Source organism: Aotus nancymaae, unplaced genomic scaffold (genome assembly GCF_030222135.1).
Source record: "Aotus nancymaae isolate 86718 unplaced genomic scaffold, 86718_ANA_hifiasm-v0.15.2.pri h1tg000006l, whole genome shotgun sequence".
Classification (NCBI taxonomy): Eukaryota; Metazoa; Chordata; class Mammalia; order Primates; family Aotidae; genus Aotus; species Aotus nancymaae.
The window spans coordinates 69,100,511-69,119,094 of NW_026988417.1; the positions used below are offsets into that span (position 1 = coordinate 69,100,511).

At 36.4% G+C, this 18,584-nt stretch overlaps 1 protein-coding gene across 2 annotated transcripts in view; it reads right to left on the bottom strand.

Annotated features, from left to right (window-relative positions):
• Nucleotides 1-17,100, bottom strand: part of NUP54 (nucleoporin 54) — a 31,118-nt gene extending 14,018 nt beyond the window's left edge. Inside the window, exons 1-7 of one of the 2 annotated variants that reach the window (XM_064368105.1) lie at nucleotides 16,949-17,100; nucleotides 13,371-13,454; nucleotides 13,126-13,272; nucleotides 4,855-5,081; nucleotides 2,852-3,039; nucleotides 1,553-1,749; nucleotides 258-312 (exon numbers count right to left, since the gene is read on the bottom strand). In XM_064368105.1, coding sequence (XP_064224175.1) covers nucleotides 258-312; nucleotides 1,553-1,749; nucleotides 2,852-3,039; nucleotides 4,855-5,081; nucleotides 13,126-13,272; nucleotides 13,371-13,454; nucleotides 16,949-17,015 — 965 coding nt within the window. In that variant the 5' untranslated portion in view covers nucleotides 17,016-17,100. The remainder of the gene's footprint in view (nucleotides 1-257; nucleotides 313-1,552; nucleotides 1,750-2,851; nucleotides 3,040-4,854; nucleotides 5,082-13,125; nucleotides 13,273-13,370; nucleotides 13,455-16,948) is intronic. The other variant, XM_012447022.2, reaches the window with a different exon arrangement.
• Between the last annotated feature and the right edge of the window lie 1,484 nt (nucleotides 17,101-18,584).

The window sequence follows — 18,584 nt, forward strand, 5'->3', positions numbered from 1 at the left end:
GCAATTAGATTTTTCCATTCCTAGTTAGTTAGTTCTCACTATGCTATGCTGCCTTACCATACTCTTTTTTTTTTCTTCTTAATTTTTTTCTTTTTGTTTTGGCTGAAGCTTTAGCTGGACAATAATCAATACTTTTTTTAAAGCAATGAAAATAAACTTGCCTCATATGTAAGAATTATAATTAATAGCTCTTATTTATTTGCTCCCCTAGTAGCAAATATTAGTTCTTATATGAAACAAGATGAAGACATACTTACTTTTCAGAATCAGGGTTATCTACCTTGGCCTGTTCCCAGATAATAGGATCAACACCTACCACAAATAAAAAATATTTTTTCTAAAACAATTTTCTGTTTTTATAATGTGTATGACAAAGGCTTTCCTATAGTAAGACCCTAAACCCAGAAGCTATAATGAAAAGTGACTGTCAAATATGATCATGGTAAGAATACACATTTTTGCAGGATAAACAAAGCTCAAAAAAAGTACAAACCAAAAGGAAGAATCTATAACTTATAAGATAATAGATTAACCTCTGGAATACAGAAAGAGTTCCTATAAATCAAAAAGAAAGACAAAAAATCTAGAAAACGGGCAAAGGACACAAATAGATAACTCAAAAAAAATACAAATGTAGCTAATAAATGTAAGATAATTAATTTTTAAATTATTTTGCCACCAGTGACCAGAAAAATAACATTCCTGTTATGAATGTAATGGTAGAACTTCCCTGGAAGGCAATTTGGTAATATCTAACATACATAATATGGACTCAAAAATTTCATTACCAGAGATCTATTCTAAAGAAATACATACCAATGTATTCTAAGACATGTTTACAAGGATGCTGTTAATTACTGCATAGTTTTTAATAGTGAAAACATAGAAAACAACTTAGAGGTGTTAAGTAAAGGTGTATCTGTGGAATACTATGCAGTGTTAAAATAGAGTAAGATTTATCTTCACATGTTGACATGAAAAGTACTAAGAAATACTGTAAGTGAAAAGGCAAGCTGCAGATGTATATGCAGAATCCTTTTTTAAAGGACCTACATGTAAATATGCTTACATTTCAAATCACAGATAAAGGATTAAACAGAGTACCATAAATTGATAGTAGTTACTTCTGGTGAAGGGAAGTAAAGGTAATCTATCACACAGTCAATCTAGTTATGCCATCCAGAATATTTTACAGTAACAACACGATCAGGTTTTACTTGAATATTCAGTTAAAAATGAGATAAGTTAGAAAAAAATAAACCAAAATTTTACTAGTAAATTACCTTTAGGTAGATGGATTATGGACTATTTATCTTCAGTTCACAATTTCTCAAAATTTCTATTTTAACATACACATATTAGCTATATAATAAAAAACTAAATGAATGAATACATACAAATATTCAAAACTATTTCCCAAATAAGTGGATATGTGATGACTAGTTTTATTAACCTTAATAACCAACCAACATCTCTGAAATAGGGGGAGTATTTAGTTCTAAATCTTTTTTTTTTTTTTTTTTTTTTGAACACTGTGATTCCAGAAACATACCAGCAGGAGGATTCTGTAAAAGCTGTTTGATCTGTGCAGGAGAAAGTTCTGTTCTAGTCATAGAAAGGGTTACACCAAGTTGCTGCAACTGTGTTTTTATATTGGCTTGTTCAAAATGCGCATATAGTGTTGTAGCTGGAACTCTTCTTGAAGTACCATTTGGTGAACGCTCAACAACATAAATGACAACTTCTGTCCTGAAGGAAGAATAACCAATTTATAAAATATGGAGCACAAAACTCATAGCCACAAACTTCAGCATAGCAGAGCATGTGATTTCAGAAGGGTATACGTTGAATTCAGAAATGGTTGTTTTAGGAGGCAATTAAAATGTTTCCTTTTTTTTTTTTGGAGCAAGGTTTGCTCTGTTGCCCAGGCTGGAGTGCAGTGGCATAATCACTACAACCTCAACTTCCCAGGCTCAAGCAGTCCTCCCACCTCAGCCTCCAAGTAACTGAGAATACAGTTGCACACTATTGCATTAAGCTAATATCTATTTATCTATATATTTTTTTATTTTTGAGAGACGGAGACTCGCTATGTTGCCTAGGTTAGTCTCAAAACTCCTGATCTCCAGCAATCCTCCCACTTCGACCTCCCAAAGTTCTGGGATCACAGGCATGATGAGCTGCTGTACCCAGCTGTTTTCTTCTTAAATCTTGGAAAATAAGAAAGTTTTACTTAATGTAATGTTCATTTACAAATCAACTTAAATGATAAAATTAAAATGAGCCAGGTAAATACGTAAATATTTGTAAAGGGTTTTGCTTAGCTGCAAAATTCTATGTAAACGCTATTTATTATAGGAGATTCTGAAATTTATGAGTTGCTTCTCTGCAATTAAGACAAGTAAAATCTGATTCAATTACTGCATCTCATTAATAATCATTCTTCCAAATATCCTAAAACAAATGTCTTGCCACTAAGACTGAGAATTATACTTAGGTCAAGGGAAGTAAAGCAATATTTATCCAAGAATGAACATGAACAGTAATCAGTTAACATTTTCCAATAATGTCTTTGTGGCCCTCAATTTGCACACAGCTATGACAAATGGTCCCTTCCTGGCCTGAATGAAAATCAAGAAAATTATTAGTGTCATTCAATAAGTTTAAAAATCGAAATTTTTAAAAAAGCTTTCAAGTAAATGTTTTTATAAATACTGAATAATCACTAGCTGTGAAAAGGCATTCTGCTCTGAGATTTAATTTGTGCTTTAGCAACAAAAACATTATTGATCACTCTCTTTGGACCAGAAATAAATACACAGAAATAAAGAGTATATTTATGTATACTTACTGATCATCTGGCAATGTTTTAGTGCCCTCTACATTTACAGTAAGGGTCTGGTTTCCTCCCAAAACTTTATGCAATGATTCTACCAACTGTTGTTGTTGGCTTCGAATCTCTGTTTCTTTTTTGTTGAAAACTAAAACCACTAGCCCATCTTCATCTTTATTACTGGGCATGCAACTATAACCTACTGCCTGTGGAATGACAAAATAAACAATATAAAACATATGTACAGATCTTAAATCTGGTGTTTAATATCAATAGCTTAGTATCTGCTAAAATGTAAAAAACAACTTAATGTCTGGTAATGAAGGGAATAATGATTCTTTCCATTATTTTGTGCCCTAGGAGGTCACAAAATTATAAAGGGAAACTATTTTATCCAGGAATAACATAAATCTATAGAGTAAAATTAAAATTTCCTCTTTGAGAGAGTAACTAAAGAGCTTTCTCCCTAAAAAATTTTGATATTCATCATTGTTGGTTGTTTCTGAACCATATGCATGCCACTATAAAAGTAACTGCAAAAATCAACAAGTAATTATAATTTATTTCACTATACGGATGGTTCCCAGCTTATGATTTTTCCATTTTATATGGTCTAAAAGCAATATGCATTTAGTAGAAACCATACATGAAATTCTTTTAGTTTTTATTATAAAACTGTTATTAATATTATTATAAGATGGACTTGGCGTTATATTATTCTGGCCAATTGTACACTAATGTAAGTGTTCTGAGAATGTTTAAAGTAGGCTAGGCTAAGCTATGATGCTTGGTAGGTTAGGTGTAGTAAATGCATTTCTGAATTACAGTATTTTCAATTATGATGGGTTTACTGGGATGTAAAGCATCATAAGTTGAGGAATATCTATATATCTGATTCATGGAATTTTAAACTAAGTTTTAAATATATAAAGAACTAATTTACAAATAAATACTTTTAAATCACAGTAATGACACTGCCAACTTACAAATACCATAAAGAATGTCTTTATCACTTTGTTTATATAATACAAAACTTTATGAAACAGGCATTTTTTTACCTATTAATATGACCAACTATACTTTTCTAAATAATTGCTCCTTTAGCTAGAAGCCTTGTATCTCTTTGCATACTTATATGCAACTTTTAAAAAAGAATTTAAATTAACTCAAGTGTACATTATGCATTTTACATTATACACTAACTTTAAAAAAAGAAAGTTTAAATTGTTAGATTCAACTTATGTCTATTACTGAATACCTCTTAGCGACTAAATAAATCTATCAAAATTTCAACTACATGCACTCAATATACTTTTTGTTAGTGATGAGACAAAGAGATATTCTGTAACAAGACAGGCTGACCACTTTAAGGGTCTGATCCTCAGCCTTACAGCTCCAAACACAGGGTTATGTACACATTGATTAGGTTTAAGAGACCAACTAGGCACATGTAACTCATAAGCAGCTGAGGTATAAACTGGATTGCAATACATAATTTGTTATGTAAAATGCATTACCAAATGAACCTAAATACTCTCACTGGCTGATAAACATGTTCTGAAAAGACAAATGAGATTGTTTGGTAGGCAAGGAATAAGAACAAAGAAAATGGGCAATATTGTTTTAATAGCTTTGGGATTATACATGCCAAGGGGAATTCCTGTCCGCTAGTTAGGGTATACTTTCCTGGCCAATGTTAAATGAATACCACTAAATTCTAGTTTGGTGGCTCCCCTTTATAGGTGCCAAGCAAACCATTCTCCTGTTTACATTTTTTTCTTCAGTTACAAATCACATTCTAGTCACACCTTCCTTTAGTCATATTCTGGTCACCTTCAATCACAAATATGTAAGAAATCACTTCAATTTTACAATTTCTATATTTTCAAAATAAAAGCATACACATACCATGTTCAAGGAGAAAAGACCCCAGCAATTGTTATCTTGATATCAATTTAATCTAAATATATCTTCTGTTATACATATTCTTTAATTGAAGACAAAAACAGTATTAATAATACCTTAAATCGGCAAAAGGGATTTTCCTGTGTGAATTCCACTGGTGGAATATTATTGTTGAAATACCCTTTTCCTGTTCCCCAAAAGGCCTGCAGTTGATTCCATTTTGCCAAAATAGCGTCTCTCTCATCTCCCAATAGCGTTGGAGCAGAAAGAGCACTTGCAGTATTTATCAGCTGGTTGGACTGGGTAGGAACTTGTGTAGGCTGACTGAAGAGACCACCTAATGCTAAAAAGGTACCCAAAATTAGTATTAAAAACAAAACAAAACTTAATCCAGATCCTAGGCATGGTAGGCAAAATAATGCCCCCCCGACAAAATGCCCACATCCTAATCTACAGAACCTATAAATGTGTTGTCTTATGTAGCAAAAGGGCCATTGTAGATGTGATTAAATTAAGCATGTTGAGAAAGAGGGTTATTCTGGGTTATCAGGATGAACTCAATCATAAGATTCTCAAAAGTGGAAGAGTGAGCTCAGAGTCAAACAGATCTGAAGATGCTATGCTGTTAGGATATGGCAAGACAGAAGGAGCTGCAAGCTGAGAAATGCACGAAGACTCTAAAAACTGGAAAACGCAAGAGAATGGATTCTCCCCTAGAGCCTCTAGAAGTAACACAGTACTGCCAAGACCTTCATTTTAGCCCATGAAACCCATTTCTGGACTTCTAATCTCCAGAAACTATAAAATAATAAACTTTTATTAAGCTAGTAAGTTTGTGGGAATTTGTTATGGCAGCAATAGGAAACTAATACACTAGGACAAACCTTATAACATTAAACTTGCTTTTCTAAAATATTTTTTCTTGAGACAAGGTCTCACTCTGTTGCCTACGCTGGAGTGTAGTGGCAAGATCATGGCTAACTGCAGCCTCAACCTTCTGGGCTCAAGCAGTCCTCCTACTTCATCATCCTGAGTCGCTGGGACTAAAGGAGTGCACCAACATCCACCTGGTTAATTTTTTAAAATTAATTTTTGTAAAGACAGGGTCTTACTATGTTTCCCATGCTGCTCTCAAAACTTCAGAGCTCAAGTGACCCTCCTTGCCTCAGCCTCCCAAAGTGCTGAGATTACAGGCATGAGCAACTGTGCCCAGCCCTAATCCAAATTAATTCCATTACCAGAACACAAATTGAATCCACAATATTAAAAGAACACAAAAGAAAGAGAGAGGAGAGAGAAGAGATGAGATAGGGGAGGCGAGAGAGGGAAGGAGGAGAGAAAGAGGAAGGGAAAAAGTCCATGTGGATAAAGAAAAGTTTGTAAAGATGTAGAATTAAAACAACCTTTATTGCTGTTATATTTGTATAATAAATATAAATTGGAGGATACGAAGTAAGCTTAAAAATCATTGTTATATCAATACCAGCTTACCAAACATTTTCCTTTCTCTTATTGTTAAAAAACATATATAGTAATAACAAATGGATTAACCATTGGTATTCTAGCCTGAAACTTTAGATGGCTGTGTAACTTTGGGCAAATCAGTTAACCTCTCTGGGATACCAACTGCTCTAATGGAAAGAAGGGCCAAGTTCTTAGGGTAGATAAATATTTCCCTAAGTGTGAGATAAGTATGTCATTTTTTAACAAAGGGAGGAGCAAGTCCAAGGCTCAGAACTTAAGGCAAAGGTATCTACCTACAATTTATTAACACTATATTTTCTTTGTAATTAATTTCAATTACCTTTTCCTTACAGCAAATACTAGTTTTCTACTTATAGCAGCAAGGTAAATTTTACTTTAAAATAACTGTATTTAGTGTTTCTATGTAAACTGATTTAAAGAAAATTCTTAAATAGTAATACAAATGGTATGTAGATAAAAAGAAAATATGAATACCAAAATGTCCTGAGTTTTAAAACACTGTATTAGATATTAATTAATTTCTCTTTCAGCTCTAAACATTGAAAGTACCACAAGGTCATGGGGCTTCTACAGGGTTAGAGAGAGGCTCTTTTACTCTCCAGAAAAGTATTAATTCCCAAATGAGTATATATAAACATTGGCAAGCACTGGACTAGAACTCACTTGAATGCTGGTTTATTATAAGCTCACTTTCTACCCTTCACCAAGAAATTCCTGGGCTTTATCTTCTTCCTCAACTTTTAAATGAGATTAATCAACTGTGATCTCTATACTGAGATATACGTAGTTGGCCTCCCATTTTACACATCACACTGAATTATGACTGTACCAGTTTACTTCAAGTTCACTAGCTGGAGGGCGTTGAACTCAAATTATGAAATCCAATAGACTCTTTTCAAGACAGAATAATATTCGACTTCTTGTACTTTCCTACTTTTTCAGAGCCCTCCTGCTGCTGATTATTCCTTCAGCCCCCAAAAGAAAATCTTCAACTTCTGTTGAATAAATATCCTCCTTGAAAGCCCTTCTCCCTTACATTTCCTGGTAATACAGTCTCTCTTTATTAAATATATAAACACATTCATTCATTCACTCACCATTAATTCATACAACAAATATTTACTGGGTACCCACTAAGTGCTTAGAGCTAAATATTAAAGATACAGTGGTAAATAAGATGGACAAGGTTCATTAAAGAAAGTGAACACATCAAACAATAATATTAACAATTGTTATAAGTCCTTCAGAGAAGTACAGAGGTTCTGGGAGTACTAAATAAGGGAGCTGAGCAAGCCTGAGAGAGGGATCAAGAGAAGACCATCAGCCAAGGAAGGAGTCAGCTAAGCCAGGGGGTAGAGGTAAATGCAAAGAGTATGTGTAAGATCTCTGTAGAGACAGAGAGAGGAAGATGAGTGGGCAAAAGCAATAAGGAAGACTAACAATGAGGTAAAAAAAAAATAGAGTGTCACAGAAGTTAAGGTCTCCCATTGGCCAAATACAACTAACTGAAACATTTATCAACGCCTATGCTTTCAAAACGGTAATTTTATAAAGATCAAATTTTTTAAAAATTCTAACTCCTTAGATACCATTAGAAATAATGAAGCCACCAACTCCTTTTTACAAATATTGTCCATTAAAAAGAAAAAAAATTATCCTGCCTTTCCTATACAAACTATACACATCAGGATGATCAAGCAGTCTTGGAGGATGAAGAAAAAGTTCCTTTTACAAAAGAAATTTCAGTGTGATAGAGAGGAAATTAGAAAATCACCATCTTGCAGCTCCTAATAAGATAACTGATTGAGGCAATGATCATCAAGGAATGAAACCATTAGGTTAAAGTAGTAAGATAAGGATATGCTGTCACCATCTGAACCTACTGATCAATCTTAGCATCACCAAAAGAGAGATAGCCTCTTAATGTGATGTGATATGAAGCACACAGCACCACTTGCAAAATATTCTTACCAAAAAAAGCAAGCACCAAGTCCCTAAAGCAAACTATTTACCACAATTATGAGAGAGAAAGTTAAATAATATTACAAGGAAGCAAAAGAAAAATACAGAATGGGGGATAATTAACAAGACAACTGGAAAATTCATGAGGGAAAAAACAGAGTTGGGAATTCTCTACATTAAAAAGAACTTAAGGGACATGACAAGAAAATGAATATGTGGTCCTTGTTTGGATCATGATTCAAACCAAATAAGAAAACACTTTTGAGACATATAGGGAACTCTGATTATAGCTGGGATATTAGATAGTACCAAGGAATTACTGTGGGTTGGAATGATGTACACCTTCTTAAAAAGAGAAGTATAGGTGTTCGCAGCCGCCGCCACACTGCCGTCACTCTCCAACGCCAGCGCCGTCTCTCGCTCGCCGAGCTCCAGCCAAAGGAGAAGGGGGGTAAGTAAGGAGGTCTCTATACCATGGCTCGTACAAAGCAGACTGCCCGCAAATCTACCAGTGGTAAAGCACCCAGGAAGCAACTGGCTACAAAAGCCGCTCGCAAGAGTGCACCCTCTACTGGAGGGGTGAAGAAACCTCATTGTTACAGGCCTGGTACTGTGACACTCCAAGAAATTAGACATTATCAGAAGTCCACTGAACTTCTGATTCGCAAACTTCCCTTCTAGCGTCTGGTGCGAGAAATTGCTCAGGACTTTAAAACAGATCTGCGCTTCCAGAGTGCAGCTATCGGTGCTTTGCAGGAGGCAAGTGAGGCCTATCTGGTTGGCCTTTTTGAAGACACCAAGCTTTGTGCTATCCATGCCAAACGACATCCAGCTAGCACGCCGCATACTTGGAGAGCGTGCTTAAGAATCCACTATGATGGGAAACATTTCATTCTCAAAAAAAAAAAAAAAAAAAATTTTCTTCTTCCTGTTATTGGTAGTTCTGAATGTTAGATAATTTTTTTTCCATGGGGTCAAAAGGTACCTAAGTATATGATTGCGAGTGGAAAAACGGGTCAGAAATCAGGTATTGGCAGTTTTTCCATTTTCATTTGTGTGTTAATTTTTAATATAAATGCGGAGACGTAAAACATTAATGCGAGTTAAAATGTTTCAGTGAACAAGTTTCAGCGGTTCAACTTTATAATAATTATAAATAAACCTGTTAAATTTTTCTGGACAATGCCAGCATTTGGATTTTTTGAAAACAAATTTCTTATTGACGGCAAAAAAAAAAAAAAAAAAGAGAGAGAGAAATATAGTAAAGTAAGCATGAAACCACATGCTTGGGATTTGTTCTCAAATACTTCAGCAATTTCAAAAAAAGGAAAAAGAAGATAGTAACAAATATGGCAAATTCTGATATTTGATGACGTCAGCTGGTAGGATTCACATCACTATTCTTTTTTTCTTTGTTAGCATTTTTCATAAAGAACAAGTGTTCACTGGATTTACTGAGATGATTAATGACCTTAACTATTTAATAAAATAAAACAGAAACCAGCTTAGCAAATAGTTTATGAAGAGTAGAAGAGTGGTAGCTCAAGTGAAATGTGAGATTAAAGTAGTTTTTCTGTTGTTGTTATTACCGTTTCAAGAAAAAATAAACTTTGAGTTACTTAAATGTGGATGAGAACAAAGTGAAGATTTCTGGGGAGGGAATGCAGTTAGAATAATCAACAGTACACAGGTCCTGAGAAGACAGGTTATCATATCCTGAGATAGGTAAAAAGAGGAAAAGGTGAATAGAGGGAGGAAAAAAAATAGATTTGGTGGAGGGAAGTTGAAGGAATTGCAATAAGGAATTCTATTTATTTTCTCTTCATTTTGTTGTTGTTGTTGTTGTTGTTTTTGAGACAGAGTCTTGCTCTGTCACCTAGGCTGGCTGGAGTGCCGTGGTGCAATCTTAGCTCACTGCAACCTCCGCCTCCCGGGTTCAAGCAATTCTCATGTCTCAGCCTCCTGAGTAACTGGGACTACAGGTGCACACTACCATGCCTGGCTAATTTTTGTATTTTTATTAGAAACTGGTTTCTCCATGTTGGCCAGGCTGGTCTCGAACTCCTGACCTCAGATGATCCACCCGCCTTGGCAACCCAAAGTGCTGGGATTACAGATGTAAGCCACTGCGCCCAGCCCTATTTTGTCTTTGAAGCAGCGGTCAAGGCCATCTGCTAAAAGTAAGAACAGAGAAATTTGAGACTTGAAGAGAATAAAGGTTTAAAATTACTGCTATAGAAAGTGGGAGAATTAAGTTGAAAGTAGGTACTTCACAGGATTACCAGGCAATATTGAGACCTGATGGTGGTGATCAAGAATTTATAGAGGTACTATCCACGCTTCCATAATGTGTGATTTTTCTCAAGCAGTATCTAGATAGACAGTTGGGCTTACAATGGCTTGGTTTTTTTTCAGGCAGATGTAATACAAAAATAAGGAAGTTTAGCACATTGGCAAGAGACACTGAAACAGAAGGCCATGGAATCCAAACTAGAGTAGTGAAGACAAAAAGAGCTAACAGAAAGAGCAGAAAGTATCAGTTGCCTAAAGATCCAACAGTCTTTTGAAGGATCCTGGATAACGAATGCTTTGGCTTGAAAAGGACTTCTGTCGTTTGTCAGAAAAGCCAAATGTGACTTTTCCCCTTGATTCACTGTTATTGCCAACTGACATAGGTATAGCTGTGATTAGTAAAATGGAGCTAATGAGTATGAGGAATACACAGATGGGCATCTCTCTACTGAGACAGGACAAGCAGTGGTCCTAACCATGCTGCTCAGTGTTTTACAGTCAATATCCTACTTGACTTGCAAGTAGGAGATGGCAGCATTTAAATGTTAGTGTTTCTAAGAGTTTTGTTCTAGTACTCTCCTCTATCTTACTCTGGAATTAAGTCTCCTAAATGACATCATCCGTATCTACCACTTTAAATACTACTTATGTTTTGATGGCTTTCTTATGTTCCTCCTGAGTTCAAACCCATATATGTAACTACCCAGGAGACACCTCAAACTCATTATTCTACCCACAAACACCTGCCCTTGCTTTAGTATTCTGAATCTTAGTGAAGAGTAAGGGATCCTTCGGTTATGCCATCTAGAAGCCCAAGACACCTTTGTCCAGTCATTTGCTTTTGTTGATTCTACAACTTAAATCTCTCTCAAAGCCACATCCTGTTTTTTTCTCTCCACTCGGAACTGTCACTGCCTTAATTCGGGTCTTCACTATTTCTTGCTTAGATTTTGGCAACAGCTTCAGAACCCATATCATATCTCTGCCTCCATTCCAACCCACCTATAAGCTATCTTCGTATTTCTCTAAGAGATACTTCTAAAAATCTGATTATTTTCCTGTCTAGCTTAAATCCTACAAGGGTTTAGAACTGCTTAAAGGACAGGTCCTTAGTAAAGCATACAAGGCACACTAATAATCCAATTCATATCTATCTCTCCCATTCTCACCACTGACTCAGATCATTTATGCAATAAAACTACCCTGATCTAGTTACTGGTCCCAAATGTATTATACTCTGCCATAAACCATGCCATGTTATTTCCTCTGCCTGGATACCCGAGAATCTCCTTGACTATGAGCAGGGATTGTGGTTTTCAACCTTGTACACCCAATGCCTGACATACGATATACACAATAAATGGCTACTACATAACAAAATGAGCCCTTGCATTTTTAAAATAGCACCAGATTCAAATTCCCATTTTCCTAAAGAAACTAAATGGAACTACAGTTAGTCATAGTTTGAGAGACTTTATTTCAAGAAATAAAGAAAACACTTCATTTTTACTGTCCTGTCCTTAACTACTTAAATATTTCATCAAATTTTGCATTTTTCTAGGATTGTAGAAAAGATGAATGACTGGAATAGCTGAAAGAATAATTCTGAGAATACTATTATCTTCATCCTACTGTTAAGCAATCCTTGAAATTCATGTTTAATAAGTTAATAACTAATCTTCAATGACTAAGTAGAATGAATTTTAGTTTGTCAATCAAGTTATTTAAGAAAAATGAAACAAGTAATTTAAAGAGGTGTCAGATAGGAAAAGTGAAAAGAGCACTAGAGGGAGTAGTTGAATTCATGTTGCTGTACTTCTTGAGAGGTATGCGCGTAAGTCACAATCTCTGTTTTCTCTCTTCATCCATAAAATAGGGATAATAAAAGTATTATTTCACAGGGTACTTGTGAGAATAAGTTAATCCATACAGGACAATAGCAGAACCTATTGCCATACCAACTGGCAAGGAAGCCATCAAAGACTAATAACCAGTGCGTCAAAGGGACTTGGGAGCCAACTTGAAAAGGCTCGCACTAGCTAAAGATCTAACGATTTAAGCATCAATAAGAATGATAACTGCTATGGATTAAAAAACAGCAAATAGTTTAAAGGCTGCAGTTTCTGACATTTAAAAAAACGGGAGAATACTAGACAACCAAATCTTTATTCTGAAAACCAGTAATAAAGAGAAAGAATCAACCACACAGATGAGGTGAAGTTTCTCCTCATAGAAGTAGTCCAACAAATAAATGAATCCAGGTGGAATAGCACTATTTGTAACCCCTAACGAATTAATGGATCTAGGTAATGATCACCAATGGCTGATCACTCAGAAAAAGAGATAACCAGATATTTTATGTCTTCTGATAAAAAATATAATACCTATAAATAGTCTTGTAAACAAACAATAAATGTAAGTCCTAGGTCTAACTCAATCATCAAGAAATACAGAGAACAAAGGAATGTGTTAAACTATACCATACGAGTGCAATCAAAAAAGTCTTACATGAAAAGTAACATTCCAAATCCTATGGAATATGTTTATAATTTTTTTTTTAAAGTCCACTAAAGTATTTTGAATACACTCAATAATATCAGCTAGTATTGTTACGGTTTTTTATTTGAAACTGAAAACTTCATACTTACTAGTTTGCTGCTGCTGCTGTTGTGTATTAAATCCTCCAAATCCCAGTCCAGTTCCCAAACCAGTACCTAAACCAGTACTAGTTCCCGTTGTTGTGCCAAAACCAGTACCAAATCCAAAACCTTTGTTTTGAGTACCACCGAAGAGTCCTTTGAATGAAAAATTGGAACTCTGTAAGTTTAAAAAAAAAAAAAAATCTGATCTCTACCTCATTTACTTCTACGGATGACTTAAAATGGCCTCTTACCCGTAGTGCCTGTGTTAGTGGGGGCAGAAAAGCTGAATGCAGAACCTGCAGTTGTAGATGTTGTCCCAAATCCTCCAAACCCACCTAATTAAAAACAAAAATAGAAAAGAAGAATCTTTTGTATATATAAAGGCAACTTCTTTTAAAAATTATTTTATAATTGCTACATATAAAATCAAAATACATTGATCTAATTTTTCCTTTCTCTACTTTCAAGATCAATTTTTTAGAAAACTATACTAATCAAGAAGTCAAAATGTTACAAGAAATGAACAACTAAGCATTTAAAATAGAAATATCACAAAATATATACCCTTCAATTAAAGGGGTGGTTAACGGTTACAGCTGAGAAAACACATTAAGCCTATTGCCATAATTCTAAAATGACTATGTATGTACTTTTAGAGGAGGTGTTGCAAATTCATACCTACAAGATTTAGACTGATAACAGTAATGAGCAGACTATGTGTTTACTGACAGTGGAACTGTTTAAAATGAACCATTTTTTAGACCAGCAGTTCTTAAATTCCAGCAGATTTATAAGACAGGTAGTTTTGGTAGTGTCACATATTCCCATTTTTTTCCTCCAAGAAAAACAGGAAATTTGGATTTTCTATGTAAAATTTATTGGTTTTTAAACCCTAATTCAACTACTTTTTTGGGGGCAAGGAATTAAAAACAATGTGCCAAACATATCACATTGGCAGACTTGTTGCAACCTTGGATTTGGTGAATAAATTTATGTCTAGATTAGCTTATATTTCTACTTAGTCTCTGTCAAGACTAAGTACCTTTTCAAAGGTAACATACCAATATACTTACCCTACACAACAATTTGTTTCTTGAAGGAAGAGATTTGACAGATAAATGGAATGCTAGCCAATTTAAAATAGTTTTATTGTTATTTTTGTAACTTATTGTCAGTCTTCAGCTGATTACCAATGTGATACCAAAAAGTCTTTCAAGACAAATGTTTGAACCATTAGTGTCAAATTATATTGCAGGTTTTTTAGAATTTACCTTTAATCTCCTCTATTTCTGGTATACAATACAGATTCATCAATATTGTAATATAGAAGATACAAGAAGAAAAAAATGCAGCCATTTTACATTAATTCTGATTTAGAAAACTACTCAAAAGTAAACTGCATATTGCATGCAGGCACAACTAAATATTCTATTTACTTGTAGCTTCTATTGCAGTACTACAAACTGCGAACATTTTCATAAAAATCACCTAAAGTACTAAGCACTGTTCTAATCTATTTTCACTACTCTTCACTTCCATTGAATAACTATTATATAATCTGAAATGGCTACACAATAGAAACACTAGTCAGTTTCTCATCATGCTCCACAACATTAAAAAATGTTTTAGTAATAGTGGATTTGCAAGAATACAAAATAAAAAGTAAACAAAGTAAACATGAACTTCTATCAGCCCTTTGCTGAAGGTTAACACATATAAAAGTAGTTAAAACATGTTACAGTATCATAACTCAAAACTTAACAGTGATGACTCCAAATGAACATGAAATCAAGCAAATACCAACAAGTTTATTGTTGCTGAATTATGAGCTGGGGTGGCTTTATTTGGAAACACAAATTTCAAAATAAGATTTCTGTTTTACCCAGTGCCAATTTTAAGCAAACAGGGAAAAGGAAACATATCAAAGGACAATGATATGTGATCACTTCAAATACATCTTAACTAAAATGGATCATCTTGTCTTTGGAGTTTTCAAATATTCTTCTAACAGTTTTCAATTCAGATGCTAGGGTGATAATCACATTGCAGTAACAAGTGAATGACCAAAACACCAGTCTTCCCAAGTAAGTTTTAGGGAGTAAATGACATTTATCAAATGCATATAATTGGCATGGGCATAAGAGGCATAATGTAGACTATGGACAATAAATTCATATACGAGCAGCTGAAGAACAAGATTTTTTCTATAGGGTCACTATGTAAAGTACACATAAACCTATTTTAAATGCATATATAATATCCATTATTGTGTTTTGCAAAATTTTTAATGAACTTCAAACAACCCACATGCATACAAAAATTTTCATAATTTTTGAATGCAAAGACAGCTACCCTACCTTTTAGAATTCGGTGCTATTTGACATAAAATTAATTACTGCTCTGTTTCAGCATTTCCCAAAATTCTAGCAAAGAATTCTGGATTCTTTCTATAATTACATATCTTATAGAAATTACGTATCTTATAGTATCTTCATCTGCTGAGTTGACCAAAGAAATTCATTATTAAGTTAAAAAACAAAACAGATTACTGCTGTTCGTATAAGATTTGTTTCTCTTTGGAAACACAAGGACAATAAAATGAAATCCCAATGAAAGATGCAGAAAAAATGAAATATGACTGCAGGAGTCCAAGAATCCCAGGATGGGCTTGGATGGTGGTGAATTTATACTTTGGAAGTTAAATCTAATAATTTAAAGATATAGTCTCTTCAAAATTATAATCCAAATGCTTAACATTGGAAGATAAGTGCACATTTAATAAAGGAACATTATAACTTGCAAAACTTTTCCAAACCACATCTTTTAAGGCAGTAAAAACTTGATACGAATGTTTTTGATTTGACATAAGGAAATAAATTTCCTTTCCTTATTAGACAAGTTACTGTTTTTTCCCAAACTCCAGGAACCACAATATTCTTGGACTCCAGCTCCCAATACTTGTTACACATACAACCCGCAGTATCTACCTGCACTTGCCAGACTGTTACCAAAATTGAACGGAGTCGCCGAGGTAGTAGAAACACCGAAATTCCCAATATTAAAGTTCACTGCAGGATTAGCAGTTAATCCGAAACCCCCAAAATTAAACCCACTGGCGGTGGAGTTGGCAGTCTCAAGCCCACCAAATCCTGATAGGCATGTAGGCAAAGAAACAAAATTTTAAAAGGAGGGAGAGGGAAAAAGAAAAGAAAGCAAGATAAGGATTAGAAGAATCGGCAGAAGGTTTCACAGAAGTGAACAAACCTGGTTTTGCTCCAAACAGGTTAAGAAAGCAGAGGCGAGTGGTGGCGGGTGGCAGGTGGCGGGTGGCGGGGAATGGAAGAAGCACGACCTATATAAGCCCCATAGCGAGGACCACAAGGGGCCAGGGCTGGAACTAAGGGAGGCAAAGGACAGTGCCGGTGGATCGTCAGCCCTATCCTCGCCGAGTGCGGCAGCAGGAATCACGCTAGCGTTCCCGCCCATCCAGGAGGCTGAGACGCAGAAGCGAGGGAGGCTCTCGGGCAATGGGAGAGGGGAGCAACCTCCAATTAGTAGGAATCCCTGGCGGCGGGAAGAGCACCGCTGAAGCCAGGGCCCTGCAAGAACTCAGGCGCAGCACGCGGGCTTCTGCTGACACCACGAGTACACCCGCGGCCTCCTCCGGAGCCGCCTTGGCCCATTCTGCCGCCGCCCGCCCTTTTCCAATGTTTCTAAAGTCTCGGTGCCGGCGGGAGATCGCAGGATCCCCAAGCCGGAGAGTCTCGGACAGGGGGCGGACCAGACCCTTCCCCTCCTTCCCGGGTGAAGGTCTAGGGGGATCACTCACCCGCGGGGGCCGCGGTGGCTGCAGCGGTGCTGGAGGTGCCCGAGGGAGCCCCAAAATTGAAGGCCATGTCGCGAGAGCAGGAGACCAAGGAGGTACTCCCGCGACCCGCGGTGCGCTCCTCTTCTCAGTCCGGCGGGGAAACCGCCAGTCAGATCGCCGAGTTCTGCCTCTTTTCCGGCCGAGCCTAAAAGGCCGGAAAGCGCCAAGGGCGTAGGAGGTGGGTGGTTGTGAGGGAACGCCCCCAGCCGGCTCACTTCCGGGGGGTTTCACAAGGTGTTAGGTATCACAATTAAGGTAAAAGGCTGGGATGTTCGCGAGGTTGTGCCTCCTGAGAGTCCTTTAAAAACAGCCGTAGGAAGGTTCTTTGGGAAAGGTATGCAGGGGCTGACGTTGTTACTGTAGGGATACGCGGTAGACAGTTAGAATTTGCATGTGATAGGGTTGAAGTTGCTGCCCCATCAAAGAGCGGGCCTGGGAGGTCGGGAAGCTGGACTGGGGTTGAGAACCCCCCACCACCCACGAGGAGGTGGTATTTGAACCCTGTGCTGAAGGATGAGTAGGCGGAGCGGAAGCAGTAAAGAGGAGGTACGCTGGAAGATATAAAGAGAAGAGAATGGAGTTGTAGCAGACATGTTGCGTTTACTATATGCCAGGCACTCTTCTAGCCGTTTTACGTAATTTAATCCTCAGCTGTCTTGTGAGGTGGGTTACTGCCATCCCCAATTTATTGAAGAGGAAACAGTTACCAGAGTGTCAGGCTGTGTCCAGAATCTGTACTCCTAACCACAGCTGTTAAGGGAAGCACTGAAAAAGAGGGGAAGAGTGGCCCTCCTCCACTATACTTGTAATATCATTTAATCTTCAGAATAACTCAATAAAGGAGCTTCTGTAACTAGATTTTGAAGGTGAGATGAGAGGATTGAGGTTTGGAGTTGTTAAAGCAGCTTGTTCAAAGTCACCTTACAGGTCGTTTCTGGAGTCGTTTTGAACTGATGTTTCTCCACTCCAGAGTGTCAATTTGTAAAAATTACCATTACATTATATTGCCTTGTAATTTATGGTAAGGATTTCAGACTATTTCTGGTGGGTAATGGAAAACCTTTAAGGGGTTTTAGGCAGAGGACTAGTATGATTAGAATTTTATTTTTAGAAGATCCCTCTGGCTGCCATGAGGAGAATGGCTTGGAAGGAGCCAGCGTGCCTCAGGAAGGTAGAGCTTTTAAGAGTTTATTGTAGTTGTACAGTTAAGAGATGATAATGACTTGGATTATATCTGGCAGTGGAATTAGAATAAATTTGGGAGATACTTAAGAAATAGCATATATAAGACTTGTAGTATTTGGACATGAGAAGTAAGGATTCAAGGACAACCTCTTGCCTTGTATCTTGAGCAAGTTGGTGAATGGTGGATCAGTGTCTGATACCTGCAAACTAAATATGCTCTCATACCCACTACACTGCCTTCTTTCACTGTTTGTCACAGATAGATTATCAATCTAATCTTTCCTCACAATAATATATATTCCATAAGTGCAAGAACCATGTCCCTCTTGTTCCATGCCCAGCACAAGCACCTGGCATATAATAGGGGGAAATGACAGATAGGTGGAAACCAGATCTTGAAAGACCTTCCTTA